General features: G+C 44.7%; 1 protein-coding gene across 5 annotated transcripts in view; it reads right to left on the bottom strand.

The window, feature by feature from the left end:
• Positions 1–469: 469 nt before the first annotated feature.
• Positions 470–16,547, bottom strand: part of l1cama (L1 cell adhesion molecule, paralog a) — a 50,398-nt gene continuing 34,320 nt past the window's right edge. For 2 of the 5 annotated variants that reach the window (XM_035381791.1, XM_035381793.1), the window contains exons 10-30: positions 15,793–15,977; positions 15,403–15,534; positions 14,342–14,485; positions 13,713–13,824; positions 13,027–13,184; positions 12,400–12,559; positions 11,807–11,931; positions 11,206–11,307; positions 9,773–9,970; positions 9,276–9,346; positions 8,577–8,805; positions 8,086–8,201; positions 7,735–7,939; positions 7,242–7,364; positions 6,882–7,058; positions 6,521–6,634; positions 5,661–5,819; positions 5,429–5,560; positions 5,200–5,272; positions 5,089–5,100; positions 470–4,202 (exon numbers count right to left, since the gene is read on the bottom strand). In XM_035381791.1, coding sequence (XP_035237682.1) covers positions 3,941–4,202; positions 5,089–5,100; positions 5,200–5,272; positions 5,429–5,560; positions 5,661–5,819; positions 6,521–6,634; positions 6,882–7,058; positions 7,242–7,364; positions 7,735–7,939; positions 8,086–8,201; positions 8,577–8,805; positions 9,276–9,346; positions 9,773–9,970; positions 11,206–11,307; positions 11,807–11,931; positions 12,400–12,559; positions 13,027–13,184; positions 13,713–13,824; positions 14,342–14,485; positions 15,403–15,534; positions 15,793–15,977 — 2,989 coding nt within the window. In that variant the 3' untranslated portion in view covers positions 470–3,940. Of the gene's footprint in view, positions 4,375–5,088; positions 5,101–5,199; positions 5,273–5,428; positions 5,561–5,660; positions 5,820–6,520; positions 6,635–6,881; positions 7,059–7,241; positions 7,365–7,734; positions 7,940–8,085; positions 8,202–8,576; positions 8,806–9,275; positions 9,347–9,772; positions 9,971–11,205; positions 11,308–11,806; positions 11,932–12,399; positions 12,560–13,026; positions 13,185–13,712; positions 13,825–14,341; positions 14,486–15,402; positions 15,535–15,792; positions 15,978–16,547 lie in introns of all 5 variants that reach the window. The other 3 variants (XM_035381795.1, XM_035381794.1, XM_035381796.1) reach the window with 3 other exon arrangements.

Consider the following 16,547-nt stretch of genomic DNA (forward strand, 5'->3'; position numbering starts at 1 on the left):
ATAAGGAGATGTTATTTAGCGTTGTCATTATTTTTTGATTTCCAGAAATAAGGTGATAGGATATATGTTTTACATTTTTTTGTTGTTTCCTTTAATAATAAAGAGAATAAACTCAACCTTGCTCTCTGACTGGTTGCTTGATCAATACAACTATCTAGTACAAGACATCCTGTAAAAGCAGTGTTTTGCTGGATTGCACAAAACATTATTCTAGCTTTATCACAGTTAATTATCTTCACTCACTTGTCAGGATCATAAAATACAAATACTGTTCAGTTCTGAAAATGAGTTCCAGTGACGTTGATGTGTATTAGAGTGGTTACGGAAACACATGGTCGATTGTACCTGAATTGCAAGTGATCAAACTCTCCTGCACAAAAGGCAGGGCCTGTTTTCAATACCCATATAGGATACTTAATACTAATAACCCTCCCCTTATGGATCTTAATAAGCGACAGTGACGCCAGTCTGGCTTGTGCATATTTCAGGGGTTTTATTGGTTTAATTACATTACAGTGGCTTATGCAAAAAAGCAGGTACAATATAACTCACCCTACAAGGCATTTCACCACCACCCCCTCCCCCCTCCACACACACAGACCACCACATCACCACTGTAATTACACCCCGTGTCCGTTTCATAGAAGTTGTTATCATAATCATTATCATTATTATGATACATTTTGACCGTGCTTTTTATTGGTCTTTCTGTTGTATATAAAAAAGAAATGAACAAGGAGACAGGGAGGAAGTTACCACATGGCACCTCCCTCCTTACCCCCCTAGCACCACCACTACCCTCCCCTGTGCCCCAGAGTCAGCTGGGCAGCACAGTATGTGTCTGTACCCCCAACAGGGCCCTGCCCAGCTCCCCTCTCCCCCCTGCAGTAACATGGATATAGACATTTCCAAATCTCTCAGGATTCATTACTTTGAGTGGAAACAGAATCAAATTTAACAAGATGGAGCTTAACGAGAAAGAATGAATGCTGCAGTATACTTTAATGAGAACTTGAAATGTGCCATCTTGTGGGTGGCAGTAATGTGTGAGCATTATAAATATAGAGGCTGAGACAATTTGGTGATTTTTACACTCAGATCAGTGTGTTGTTTAAAGGGATAGTTAATTTACTAGATGTTTTTAAAAATTATTTCAGTTTTAGTGTATGTTTAGTGTTTGCTTGTACAGCAGTGTTACTTTTCCAGAGGCTGTGCATATAAACAGATGAATTAAAAAAGTGGAGATCACTGGTATTAATCTCAGGAATACAAAAGTGCAAGAAGGCATAGGAGGCCAATCTATAATCGATAAGTGTAAAGTTAGCCAAAGAAATCAGCGATTATTGTTAACAAAAGTAAACAAACAATATTAAACATGTTAAAGAGTAATTAGGTAATAACTATACATACAATCTCTGGAGGCATAACATTGCTGCTTTGGAGTTACTAGTGTATTTTCTTGTAATTTATTTTACTTTCTGTATGCCCCGTACCTACCATTCTAAAACTTGTAGGATGTCAAAAACTTTTCAAAATATGTAGAAATATAATTCATTATGCATAAAAAGCATCTGGGCCAATCAAAAACAAACACCACTGAAACTGAAATAATATTAAAAAACCCAGAAAGTGACCTGTCCGTTTTCCATAGTTACTGCTCAGTTTTTTTGTGGGCAAGGGAGCCTGCAGTCCCCCTGCTGGAGAGCGTGCGTTAGTGCACTTAACAGGCAGCTACTGTACTTCCTGCCCTCAGCAATGTGAAGAGATGAATCTCTGTTGTATATTTCTAAATGACAATAGCTACTGATTTTTCATACAGTGTGTATTTTATTTTTCATATTTACATTGCAGTTACTATCACTAAAAGACCAGTGGGTGGACAAAGGGGTTTTTTTTCTTTTCAATATTTCAACTATGTCCTAATTTTCTAAAACATCAGCTCACTACGAATATTCACTGGAAACAATAAGAAAAATAAGGGATTTCATACGGTCATCACTGAACCAGACTTTAAAAAACCCTCCCTTATATCCTGTCAGTTTTGAAATAAAACATAAATCACACATTTTATTTCAAACAATGTCTCCAATGAATGACACAATTTCTTTTTACATTCAGAGAGACATTTTAGATCTCTCTTTCACACTTCATCTCTATTACTCTCTTCTTCTCTCTCCCTCTCTCTATTTCACTTTATCTCTCTCACTCACACACACACACACATTTTCACACACACACTCACACACACGTTAAAGCATACACACACACGCATGCGCGTGCACACGCAGTATATGTATACCACACTGAAATTCAGAGTGTAGGATATTTGGAACAGAAACTATTACTTACTCCCTAGCCATAAAATGCATGTATTCTACATGGTTGATATACATAGGAAGTTTCATGCAGATGTTTTTAATTCACAGGAATCTCTTATGATCTACAAAATCTGCCAATCAGCACAGATCATGCTGTTGTGCTTTATCATAACTGGGAGGATGGAGGATTCTGTCAGTCTACAGTGGATATGCTGTTTAATTCAAAGATAATTCAACAGAGAACTGCATGGTGATGACAGCAAAACCCTTACTGTAAATACATTAAAATGAAGCTGAACAAGCAAGAAAAATACAGATTCCTCATGCCGGAATATTCCAGTCAAGATGACAACTATAAATCACACTGGAAAACCAACAAAACATATAAAATATCATATTGACTATAAAATTACAAAATCATAATATGGAAAAATAACTTATAATAAAATTAAGTTACATTAGCAAATACACTAACACCCATCTCCCTGGCAGACTGTTATGATCAAGACACTTTAAAACATGTCATTTAAAATATGAATACATGTAATACAAAATTGTGCATTCCCAGTGTTGTATGTTTACACTGTTACACTGTATTAATGTCCCTGTCTCTTTCCACTTATATCCCCCCCTCTCACATTCTCTCTCTTTCTCTCTCTGTCACTCACTCTCTCATTTCCTATATCTTTGCTTTCCTGTAATGTTGTCACTTTTTCCTCATTCCTTCCCCCTTTATGCCGGGTAACCAGTTGATTTGTTCTTGTTTCTGTTATCTCTGCTGTTATTTCTCTTTTTTCCTGCATTTCCTGCCTCACTGCTCCAACTTCCTGTGTCTTCGCTCTCTGCCATATCTATGGTCTCAGTGCCTGTTTGTTGTCTCTTTTGTTTTCATCACCTGTCTTTGCACTCCTTATCTCATTGGTCTGGTCTCTGTCTATCTACGCTCAGTAGCTGGCTGTGGCTTAGTGATTATTCCCTGTATCTCTGCTTCCCTGTCAGTCTACTCTCCCAGTGTGCAGACAAGTTACTCTCCTTTCTCCTTCATCAAACACCATGGAGAGGAAGATACAGTGATGTGGGAGAGAGAATGGCCTACGGGTCATCCCCCTCCTACGTCTGTAAACTACCTCAAACAAGGCCAGGCAAGATCTGTAAACAATTAATAGGATACTTTATCAGACTCACACATTCTGTGTGTGTGTGTGTGTGAGGTCAGATCAGTGTCAGTAGGCAGCAGGGTCAGTGTGTTGATCAGTGCCTGTTTCGAGTCAGTTTGAGTCTTGCTGTGCACCAGCCTGTTCCTGCCAGAGGACAGGGCAGGTTGGCGGATTGCTTTGACGGTGTGTCAGTCCTGCACCGTGTCTCACCATCTGATCCATGTGTTGGGGGAGGGGCAGTTGTGTCCGTTGTTGAGTTGGTGTCTGTACACGGGTGTGTGGAGAGAGGTTTTTTTAGTGTTGGGGCATCTAAATGAGTTGGTACGCAAGTAGGGCATGTGTGTTGGGGGGTGTGGAGGGGGGAGTCTGCGGGGAGGCGGTGAGCGTGCGGGGCATGCGGAAGGGGTCTGTGTGCTTTTGGAGGCGGTCCTGATTCTGGCGACTGCTGGTCTGACCCTGTCTGATTTAGGCCAGGACTTCAGAGCTGGGGAGGCAAGGGCTGACAGAGGTTGCAGTGACAGAAGTGACGGGGGAGCTGGCCCCCAGGCTGTCCTGGGACTCTGGCCCAGGCCCCACCCCCGGGTCGCTGTATTGGTCAGCGAATGATGCGTCGTTGTGGGAGTCCACGCCCACGCCGTGTGCATACTGCATGAGGTTCCCCTCGCTGCCCACCTTACTGGCCACACACAGAGAGGTCTGACTGGCAGTCTGCTTCTCCTCATTGTCACTGACACAGAAAAAGAGGGAGGAAGAAATAAAGGAAGAGAGTGATATAAAGAGGGAGAGAAACTGACAGGAGACCTTTTTCAGGAGGGAAGGGGGAGATGAGTGTTGTGTGTTTTTAGGGTTTCTCCTCTTATCTGTCATCTGTGTATTCATGGTTTAGTAACACAAGTTCTCTTATCATGCAAATGTGTATTTGAGGGAAGGAGAAAGTGAGAAAGTGAGACAGAGAGAAAGAAAGAGAGGGGGGGTGAGAAAAAGATTGTTTAAAACATGCTTGTTTGGGAACACAAATAATTATTTGTTTTGCCAGCAAAGGCACGTGAATTTAACAAAACTGAAGTGAAAAAAGTGAAGTGAAAAGAACTGAACTCAGCTGAACTGAAAGACAGAAGAGTGTCATGTGAGTATTTCTCTGCCTGGTGTAATTTAACAGCAGGTGTGAGCTGAATAAAACTGACATTGATCAGGTTGTTCAGATTGTTATAAAAAATGTGTTATAAGTAATTTAGTAATGCTTAGCAGGTTATCTTATACAAATCAAGTACATTTTATTTGTGAAATAAATTTGTGCAGTAGAATCAGCAAGCGAGAGCAAGAGAGAGAAAGCCAGAACAGGAGAGAGAGAGCGAGAGAGACAGAGAGAGAAAGAGAGCGAGCTTGTTGGGGTGGAAGAGCTTAAGCATGTGGTAATAGGCATGTGTAGTAAGTGAATTTGCCCACATGCAGACACTGAGGAAAAAAGGGACAGACACAGGACTATAGAAACATGCAGAGGCAGTCTGCCACACAGGAAGCAGCCTACTACACAGGAAGCAGAGTCTACCACACAGGAAGCAGAGTCTACCACATAGGCTGCACAGTGTACTACACAGAACACAATGGCATACCTCTCCAAGGACCTGCAGTGTTGCAAGAGAGAAACAGGAGAGAGTAAACCTATGATCAGAAAGTCTCACACAAACGTACCTGCACACTAGTAGCTTCTTGCACAAACATACCTGTACTCTCCAAACGTCTCGTCCTTCATTGGTCGAGCCTCAGAGTCCACCTGGCCCGCTTCCTTGTCCTTCACTGAAGGTGAGACAGAATGTGCTGTAAGTAACTCTGCTGATGTTGCCCACATGCCTGAGGTGTACGTATGTGCTGCGGGTGTTCTGAAGGCACACAGCAGTGCTGCAAGTGTACACACAGTATGTGCTGCAGGCGCACCGACAGCGGCAGTCTCACCTGAGTACTTGCCGCCCTTGGTCCGTTTGACAGAGCAGAGGATGAGCAGTACCAGCAGCAGCAGCACGAGGGCGCTGATGACCCCGATGAACCAGCTCTCGGTGGCGAAGCCCCCCGTCATCCTCCACACCCCTTAGGAAGAGAGCGCACACGGGGAGATGAACACTCCGCTAAACCGCCACGCACACATCTGAGACGGGACCGTGCGGACGATCGTGGGTGAGCTCCGTACCGCCGTTCCTATTCTGGCCCTTCGTCGTGATGTCCATCTCCCAGAAGGTTCTGTTGTCGTACACGAAATGAAGCAGGTACTCTGAGCCGGGATCCAGGCCCTCCAGCTCATAGAATGACTGAGCGGAGTTGAGCTCCTCTGACTCGATCCACTCTCCATCTACACCACACAACAACGACAGCACATAAGAAAAAATACATGAATGGTGGTTGGCATCAACACAATACACAATAACAAAGTCAATGCATACTGTCATTGGCATGCACAACACAATCAAGGCCCAATGTTGTCTATACAGCACACTATAATGACACAAAAATCACTTATCTATAAAACAATACACAACAGGATAATCAGATAAGTCATTAACACATAGCACACAACAACACAATCAAAACTCAGTCTACACAGCAACAACAGCACTATAAAAACTCACTGTGATTTATACATATATTTAATAGAGAACGTATTGATGTTTGTGCAGATCAGCCATTTCAGCAAGAAACACCAACACAATAAATACTCCCTGCCATCTACAAAAGGAGAGTACACAGTAACTTATTGTTCCATATAGCTACACCATAATCATTACAACAGCACTATTAGTACAGACAAAAGGTCAATCAGTCCAGCATACAACACAATCAATAAGGACAGCTTAACTGGCAGAGAGGGGCATAATGGCTTTAATAGCGTGATCCTATGTGCCATGCACCATAGTATGAAGTGTTGACACTGGAAGGAAGGAAGACAGTTAAAATGGTTACTGAGCTCAGCTGTAAAGCTCTGACGGCCGTGCACTTGCCCCCCTGACACCCACTGCCCGTCAGACCGACTCCGGCCCCCACCCCCTTCCTCACCGCCGTTCTTCCGGTGGAAGATGTGGAACCTCACGTTTCTGTAGCGCACACCGGTCACCCAGCTTACGTTGACCGATGTCTCTCCGACGGACGTTTTGATGTTGGTCGGAGGGACTGAAAATGCAGAGAGAGAGAGAAAAACTCACCACTGATGCACCAGCCAAAAAAAGCATCTTTTTGATACCTTAAGTACATTTATAAACCTCCCATTTTTTTTATTTTGTCATTGCTGCATGTTGTTCTGTCAATTTATATGCTTAACAATATTCACTGGCTTGTATATAATGCTATTTTGAATTCCTTATTTTTTTCTTCATTTTTTGCATTCCTAATAGAGTAGTTATCAGCCCTGCAATGCCACCTCCTTCCAGCAAGGTGGCGCCTTCCTTGACAATGGCGTTGCCTTTCCCAGCTGAGGTGAGGCCACGCAGGGAGAAGAGGTAGTGGCTGTGGGGGTCCAGGTTCCCCACACTGATGTGAGAAGCGGTCAGGTTTTCTATTCTCTCCTCGTGCAGCTGTTTATCCCTGCCCTCTCCAACTGAGGCAGTGAGAGAAAAGAAGGGAGGAGAGTGGGAGAGGGAGAGATTGTAACAAAGAGACAGTGTTGGTTCTGTTGTATGTACAGCCAGACCGACACTGCTGGTTTTGTAGTATGTACAGACAGACACTGTTGGTTCTGTAGGAGGTACAGACAGACAGTCAGGCAGACAGTGGTACGTACTCTCATGGTACTCCAGCAGGTATCCAATCAGAATGCCGTTGACCTTGGCAGGGGGAGTCCAGTGCAGGGTCATCTCGGTCTCCGATGGACTGTCGAGCCGCAGAGACGTCGGCTCACTGGGCACTGTGGACATAAGACCGTAGCCACCTTACTCTGTGACCTCATAGACTGACCACCACACAACCCAAACTGCATAGTCATATAATTACAACTGCACAACAGCAAACAACCAAATAATAAGTGAGGAGAACTCACTGAATCTGATGCAGTCAGTTCTAGGTGTAAGTTGCAGAGCCAAATATCACATTTAGCAAATACAGAACGAGAGCTCACATTAATGTATGCTCCTAAATCCATTTGGCCCATAGGTCTTAACGGCAGAAAACACTTTTCAATGATCCTACCCTTCCCTCTCTCTCTCTCTCTCTCCCTCCCTCTGTCCCTCTGTCTCTCTCCCCCCCCCCCTCGCTCCCTCTGCCCCGTCCTTTCTCACCTCCCTCCAGCGTGCGGAAAGGTAACGGGTCTGAGTGCGGCCCCTCCCCAACGCTGTTGAAGACGGTGACGGTGACTTTGTAGTGGGAGAAAGGTTGTAGCCCCTCCAGCACGGCGTTCTCCTGGTTGGCCCTCGTCTGCACCACCAACGCGCTGCCGTGCTCCTCCCTGCGCCCCCTCTCCTCGCGGTCTTTATACAGGTGCACCTGCAACAGAGGACAGACGATAGAGAGAGAGAAGGATGAGAGATATTGAAGGAGGAAAGGAGACAAGGAGGTTTTCGATGGATGGGAAGGGCAGACAATTGTCATCTGAAGCAGGTAGGTTTAAATGCCCCTATCCCCCTCTGTACCCTGTATCCGTGGAGATGACCTCGTACTGACTTCTGATCTATGGGGGCCCACTTCACTTCCACAGCAGTGCTGTTTAATAACATCACCCCAACATCGATAGGGGGCTCCAGAGGAACTGTCGTAGAAAGAAAGGGAGAGAGAAAGATAAAGGAGGAAAGAGTGGGAGACAGAGAGATAGGAAGGATGAGATGGAGGAAAGGGAGGAATAGACAGAGAGGGGGAGGGAGAGATACACTCAGAAATATTGTAGTCATAATGATTATGGCAAAAGAAAACGATCCCAAATGTTAACAGATAGACATCAAATTAATTTGTGATGAAAAACTAGCTGATTGGAACAGGGAAGAAAAATAAGAAAGCAAAAGAATAAATGAAAAAAATTAGAAACCAGAGTAAAAGAGAAATTGATGAGAAAGAGGTAGAGATATGCATTCCACATTTTTTTTCATACAACAATAAATAACTGAAACTTTTACAAAAAAGTCCTCACAATCTTCTCCAGAGTGTCCAATTACAGGGCTGGGCTCCGGTCCCTCCCCCTTTTGATTGACCGTCTGAACTTTAATCTCATAGGCTGTGAAGGCTCCAGCATCATGAACAGTGACGGGAGGTGCGGTAGCCATTTTGTGTTCCCAGTGAGGGTCCTGATGGCTGCCTGCCAACCTCCACATCACTTTGTAATGAAAGTCAGGACCAAAGAAGTTCTTCTTCTCCATTTCCTGCAGGAACAGTATGACAACACTTCATATAGTAACTTTCATACCAACGGGGGTGTGGCTAGCGGGGGAGGGGCAGTGGTGTTGCAAAAGAAGGGTGGTATTTTATTTTTTTATGAATTAAAAAAAGGGGTCTGGAACATTGCATCTGCAGAGCCACAAGGTCTGCCGGTTTTTGTTTAAATCAGCAACCACTTCAAATCCAAGAAGCCAGGTGAGGTCAGTAAACTGTAATTAACTGTATTAATTTATCATTTACATGATGGGCAAACTAGCACTGTGGATGTGATATTTCAGGAACTCCATAAGCACTGAGTCGAGCCTTTATGAGACACTTCATTTCAAAAATATAGTTTCTGCAGTGTGAAATAAAGGCCTTTTCATCAAACAAGCCAGCGATTGACAGCATGTGGTCCACCGATGTTGGGCTCCACTCAGCATGAGGCTCATGGAATGTCTGCCTCTCATCTCACCTCCCATGTGATCACCAGCACATCCGGTTCAGTCGACTCGCTTTGCACTCCCTCAGGGTTACTCTCTGGAGCTGCAGATGGAAAGGATGTGCACTGTCACGTGTACTGACACACATTACACTCACATAATGTGCTGACACACTGTCACTAACACAATAAGTGTCATACACACTGACATGTACACTGACACGCATTCACTGACACATGCACTGACATGCATTCACTCACATAATGTGCTGACACTCATTCATTAACACAATTACTGTCATACACTGGCATACAAACTAAGTGACAGGCATTCACTGACACGTTCACTGGCATACACAGGTTTATTTACATACGCACTGACACCCATTCACAGAGAGATGCTCTGACACTCACATTGGCCACACATTCACTGACACATTCACTCACATTCACACTGAGAAAGTGAATGGCAGTGAATGCAGCACAGACACAAGCACAGACACTGCCGCCGCCTGTTTTCCAATTCTCACCAGCAGGGGGAGTGGTATGCACATCAGAGATCTCGCTGGGGTTGCTCTTCCCCACGTCATTGACAGCGATGACCTGGAAGTGGTAGGTGCCAAAGGGCCGCAAAGTGACCTTAGCCTCGTCTGCATCCCCCGGGACCCGTATCGCCTCCTCCCACTTCCCTGCCCCAAACTTCTGCTCCTCAAACTCCACCACAAACTCTGTGGGAGGGAGCAAGGGAGAGAGAGGGAGACACAGAGAGATGTATCACAGTGCTCAACACCAGAACTGAAAGACAGAGGACACCTAAGGAAGAGAAAACGCTGTTGGAGCGTGCAGGTGAAAGTGCACTAAGTAGTGTGTTGTACAGAAGTGCGTTCAAGTTCAGCGAACAGAAGCGAATGTTCGTGGCAAACATGTTTTCTTTGAACAGTTCGATTTGAACGGCTTTTTACGAACATTCCAAATTGTTCGCATTAAACATAAACAGATATGGCGACGAGAGCGTTTGTACTCACAGCCGCTTCTGTGATCATAAAAGATTTTTTTAAAATGGCTAGCTAGCGAACAACAATAACATTGGCTAGCGTTAGCAATAACATTATTGAAAAAACTGATCACGCTTAACGGCATCTTCAATTGAAATACCCATCTGGGAACATTTCCCTCAGTCCAGCTTCCATTTTTGTTTGCCGCCAACTACCTTTTCAGACTGTTCGCTTATGTTTGCAAACGTTCGCGGCGAACACAAAGCTAACAGAAAAAAGTTGGAAATAGTTTGCAAACGTTTTCAAACGTTCGCCTTGTTCGCTGAACTTGAACACACCTCAGGTATATAATATAGTTTGCGCAAAGTAGGGTTCTGCAACCCTGGTCTTGAAGAATGACAGGTTCTGCTGGCTTTTTGTTTTCACCTTAAAATCAGCTACGAATTTAGACTGAAGAAACCAGGTGAGATGAGTAACAGTAACTGTATGATCAGATGCTTTAATTGATCATTTATCATTCATCAAGTGCTGAGTAGCAACAAAAACCAACAGAGGCTACAGCTCTCCAGGACCAAGACTGCAAACTCCCAATGTAAACAAGTATTAACTAGGGAATGATATTCCAGTAATACTGAACATATACACTGTGAGTAAGGCAGGTCCAGGATTACAAAGGTCAGTCCCTCCACTGTCCCTTCTAGCTAGAGTCCATGGCAAACAGTCATTAAGACAGAAAATGTTGAAAAAACACAGGTACAAAAACAGCAGCTTGGAACACACGTCTGTGGTTTATGATACTGCTGGACTGTAAATATTTGTTGTTGAAACAGCACAGTGTGCCAGTGAGGTAGTGCCAGGCCTGTTGTGACTGCGTGATTTTTTAAATGAAACAGCCTTTTGCTGGAAATGGCTGCAGTGTGTGATCTCTGAGAGGGAGGTTGGGCACCAGGCGAGTATGGGGTCTGTACCGAGTATGGGGCTGTGGTTGGCCTCTCCAGGGGTCCAGCTCAGTATCACACTGCGGTTGTGCTTTTCCAGGAGGTCTGGCAGCGAGGGGGGGTCCGGTCGGTCTTTGAAAGGGGGGGGGGGGGGGGGGGGTGTGAACAATATTATGTCAAATAGCACCAAGATGGTGGCATGATTTCACAATGTGTTTTGTAAAAGCTACATTGACTCAGTAGCTTCTTGGTACAGCCATACGTTATGTTCATGCAGCTGGCTCTCAGGTGGTTATTTTCTTATTGCAGAAAAGCTCATATTCATCACAGGGTTCAACCACATTTCATTTCACAACTCAGACGCGCTGACCCACAAAAGAACAAACACAAAAGATAGTGGCACAATTGTAGCACGGTGATGTGGTTGTGCAGGCGTGTGTGCATGGTTATGCATTTCATCAGTTGTGCATTTCAATAGTTCTGCAGTTGTGTAGTAATACAGTTGTGTGGTCATGCATTTCTGCAGTTGACCAGTTCTGTATTTGTGAAGTTGAATAGTTGTGCAGTTGTGCAGTTGTGCAGTTGTATAGTTGTGCAGTTCTGTGTTTTTGCTGTTGTGCAGGTGTCATACCGATGACAGTAATGGAGCCATTGGCCACCGCCTTGTCCAGAGTTGTGATGGCATCACAGGTGTACTCGCCTGCATCCTCCCACTGGACATTACTCACTATGAGGTTATGATCTCTAAATGTGTACCTGAAACACATCATCATCATCATCGTTATTATTATTATTATTATTATTATTATGATTATTGACAGACACACTCATACAGGGCAAAATCACTAAACAAAACTGCAGAATTCATACATCAAAAATAATTATTTTAGTCATGTATATGAATACAAGAAAATAACCATTATAAAAATGATAAATGTGAGCTTTAGGTGTGCATGTGAGCATTTTGTGAGTGTTGTATGAGCATAAGAGCACAGAAATATGTAACTATGTAACTGGCTCATCCAGGCTAGCCATTCATTTCCAGTCCAGAGATGGTCTAGTACTGTATCAAGCCTGGACTTGAATATCCCCAAGGGACCCTGTACCTCGACTACATGCCCTGGCAAGCTGCATGGGCATGGTGTGAGCAAGTATTATGTGAGCATTGTCTGGCCACTATGAGAGTGTTTCATGAGCACTGTATGAATGTTCTGGGGCAGTTACTTGTCTTCAGAGGAGGAAGCGAAGAGCTTCTGTCCGTCCATTCTCCATTGAAACTGCGGTGGGTCCAGCTTGGAGTCCACCTGGGCGTGGCAGCTCAAGACAGCGTCATGCCCACGCCGGATACGCAGCGCCTGGGGCGGGGTCACGATCACGGTCCTGTCTGAGTGGGCAAGGCAGTTGGAAAGGGTGTCACATGGTTAGACTTCAGCCGATGGAGGGATGGATTCCATGTGGTCTCAAGTGCATTCTAATGCATTAGCATGCATAAGAGCTTTACAACTGTTCCTCTAATACTTTTTTCAGACCCGTGTAAGGAGAGGGAGTATCAGATAGGGAAGGCAACATAGCGCAGAAGTTACCATGAAAGAAAAATCAAACCCCTGCTGGCACAGGGGATTCATATATGGTCACATATACATATATATAATGAACCAGTGCATTCATAGTTGAATGTGTACACTGTAAGATAATCCTTTGCCAGTACTGCTCTGGTTTTTCCTTTCAAAGAATGAACAATGAGCAAAACTGAATTAAATTGAACTGGACTGAACTGGTTTGGGGGGGGGGGTAGAAAGTGGGGGAGGGGAAAGGACAGAGGCAGGCAGAGAGAGTAATAGAGCATCATACTCAGCACTTCTAGCGAGGCGGTGATGGAGAGGGTGGTGTCGGGGACGGAGCAGGTGAAGGTGTCAGAGTCATTGTGGGAAACATCTTTGATCTGCAGGGCTCCAGTTTTGAGCTGAGTCACTCTGGGGTCAGACTTTATGGTGGAGCGCTCGCTGTCCCTGAATATCCATACGGTCACATGGTCAGAGCCAAAACACGACTGCCCTGAACATCCACGTGATAAAACCACAACATAACAACCCTGAACACCCACGTGGTCATGCACTCAGAACCACAACGCAACCACTCTGAGCATACACACAGTCAGAACCACAACACAACCACTCTGAACATACACATAGTCAGAACCACAATGCAACCACTCTGAACATACACAGTCAGAACCACAACTTAACCAACACACTATCAACCGCACTAAGATGGCTTATAATTGTGCATAGTCTAGGTGTCTTGTCTTAATGGTCACCTGCTCCTGTTCTATGTATAAAGCACAGGGAAATCTGGTTGAATGAGTGTTTATACATCTATCTATTTCCCTTCTCTGAAGTTCACTTTGAAATGCTTTTTATAACTAGAAAAAAAGAAAGAATATGAAGTACAAATAAGAACTATTTGTATACTAGTTCTCTTTTATCCCTTCTAGCAGCCCCCCCACCTTTCTCTCTTTCATTCTCGCTTTTCCTCACCATTTCACCGTGGGTCTGGGGGAGCCAAATGTTTTGCAGTCCAGCGAAGCAGTCTGTCCTTCCGTCACTCTGTATGTCTGTCTGTCATCTGTCAGAATCTGTGGAGGAAACTCTGCAAATGCACAGATGAGAAACTGTCTTCGCTCTACACAGGAAGTAAACCACCATTCCAAACAATCCCAGTAAAGATAAAAAGCACGAGCATCTAGTGAAGTTACAGTATGAGAGGGATGGAGCTGTCTGCTGGAGGCATTCACTGCAGTGCCACCATTTTAAAAAGTGATAAATCGCTGTTCAAATTTTAATTTTAATAGCACCCCAGGGAGAGATCCAATAAAACAGGCCCACGCTCAATATTTAACTTCATACTGGTACACACATCTACTATAAACTCACCACTAGTTAACATCAAATAACATTTTTATGCATGCTCAGACAGACTAATTTTGCAATTGAAGGGTAGGAAAGCTTATTGTATTGTATGTTACACCAAAATACACAGCTGAAGTTTTAAGGATATATTGGAATATGATAGATCTCTAAGAATATATTGTGACAAGTCTAGATGTTAGGGATATGTTATGATATATCCAGGTTTTAAGGATATATTGTGATATGAGCATTCTTACCGAGGACATAGGCGTAGACATTGACCAGGATGCTGCCGTGACTGTTGGAGGCTTCGCACTGGAACACTGCAGTGTCACTGGCTTTTGCATCTTTCAGAATCAGTGCCCCGCCCTGTACACTGCGCCTGGGGTCTGGGTCAACATCTGAAGGAACAGAACCACAACACAACCACAACTTTACACAGTGCTACGGAACAGAACCGCAACACAACCACAACTTTACACAGGGTTATGGCACAGAACCACAACACAACCACAACTTTACACAGGGCTATGGCACAGAACCACAACACAACCACAACTTTACACAGTGCTACGGAATAGAACCACAACCACAACTTTACACAGGGCTATGGAACAGAACCGCAACACAACCACAACTTTACACAGGGCTATGGCACAGAACCACAACACAACCACAACTTTACACAGTGCTACGGAATAGAACCACAACCACAACTTTACACAGGGCTATGGAACAGAACCGCAACACAACCACAACTTTACACAGGGCTACAGAACAGAACCACAATACAACCACAACTTTACACAGGGCTACAGAACAGAATTGCAACACAACCACAACTTTACACAGTGCTATGGAACAGAACCGCTGTTCTGTCAGGAGCAGCACCATAGCCTATTCATATGGCTTTCGTGGACCTTTCTAAGTTCTGAAACATTCTCCAGCAGTGTCACTGTGGAATAATGGCCCGAGTGGTTGTGGAGGTACAGAGCTCTGAGCTTTTCAGTGGTCCAGACTGGAGTCAGACAAGGCTGCATGCTGGCACCAGTCTTCTTCAATATTGTCCTACTCTGTTACTGCACTGCTATATGGGAGATAGAGAAGCAGGCAGGATTGACCATTGATTTCTACTTAGCTGACTACACCTTCAACATTAGAGGACTTTGGGCAACCACAAAGCTGACCTCAGGAGAAATTATGGAGCGACGCTAATGCTAATGACTGTGCCTTAGCGCTCATACTCCAGAGACTCTGCCAGACACCCTCTCGACTGCTGTAAGTGCATACAGAAGAAAGCGACTGAGAGAGCAGTGACCTGACAGGGGGTTCCCGTTCATTCTCCAGGTGATGGTGGGGGTGGGGATGCCATCAGCCTCGCAGATCAGCTGCACCGTGTCTCCCAGCATGAACAGGTCGCTCTCCGGCCGCTTGGTCCAGGATGGAGCCGCTGCACAACACACAGAACGCACAGAGCTCCACAAACAGCATCGTCCATGAGTCACTATGCTTAAGCCACCATCATTAGGCTGGGAAAAGATGGAATTGTCTACTGGTGAGAAGATGTGCAAGAGTAAAATTGTGTGTGTGTGTGCGCACGCGCATGTGTGTGTGTGCGCATGTGCGATATGTGTGTGTGTGTGCGTGCGCGCATGTGCGGTATGCGTGTGTGTGTGTGTGTGTGTGTGTGTGTACGTGTGCGTCGTACCCTCCACACTGACGGTGTACGTGTGTGTGGCAATGCCCTGGCTGTTTCTGGCCAGGCACTGGTATTCCCCGCTGTCTGCCTCAGACATGTTGCTGAAGTGCAGCACCCTGCCGAAGCTCTGCTGGGAGGTGCGGGTCTCAGACAGCTCCCCGTCTTTCCTGACCCACTGGATGTCGGGAGTGGGTCTGGAGAGAGAAAGAAGGAGAGATAGGGAGGGAGAGAGCGAAAGGAGTGGGAGAGAGACAAAGAGACAGAGAGAAGGCAGTAGAGGGAGCGATAGAGAAAGAGATACAGTAAAGATGGTGAGAATGAGAACAACTTGCATAATCTCACACCCTCAGAACACAGAGGCCCAGTTTACTCTCTTTATGAAACATATCAGATTTCTTGATAAATCCATTGTGTCATCATTGATGATTAAGGTCTAAACTCCAGAAATGAGATTAACAGTAGATAGGATTTGTCCAAATCCGATTTGAAACGCATCTGGGGGTATTCTGGCTGGATTCCGCTGCTACTGAATCTGAATATAAATGCTCCAATGTGCATCTTCTCCTGTACCCAACATTCTGCTGACAAATACCATCCAGTAATAAGACACTCTGATGCTGGGCTGGGTGCCAGGTCGGTCTGAAAAGAACAGCTAGATCTAAATGGGCGGAAGCAGATATGCAGCACATTAAAAATAAAGTGTAAACATGCAACCATTACACCAGATAAACATAAATACAGTTTGTCATCCGAATCAGGTGCGA

The sequence above is a fragment of the Anguilla anguilla genome, chromosome 11 (genome assembly GCF_013347855.1).
Source record: "Anguilla anguilla isolate fAngAng1 chromosome 11, fAngAng1.pri, whole genome shotgun sequence".
Classification (NCBI taxonomy): domain Eukaryota; kingdom Metazoa; phylum Chordata; class Actinopteri; order Anguilliformes; family Anguillidae; genus Anguilla; species Anguilla anguilla.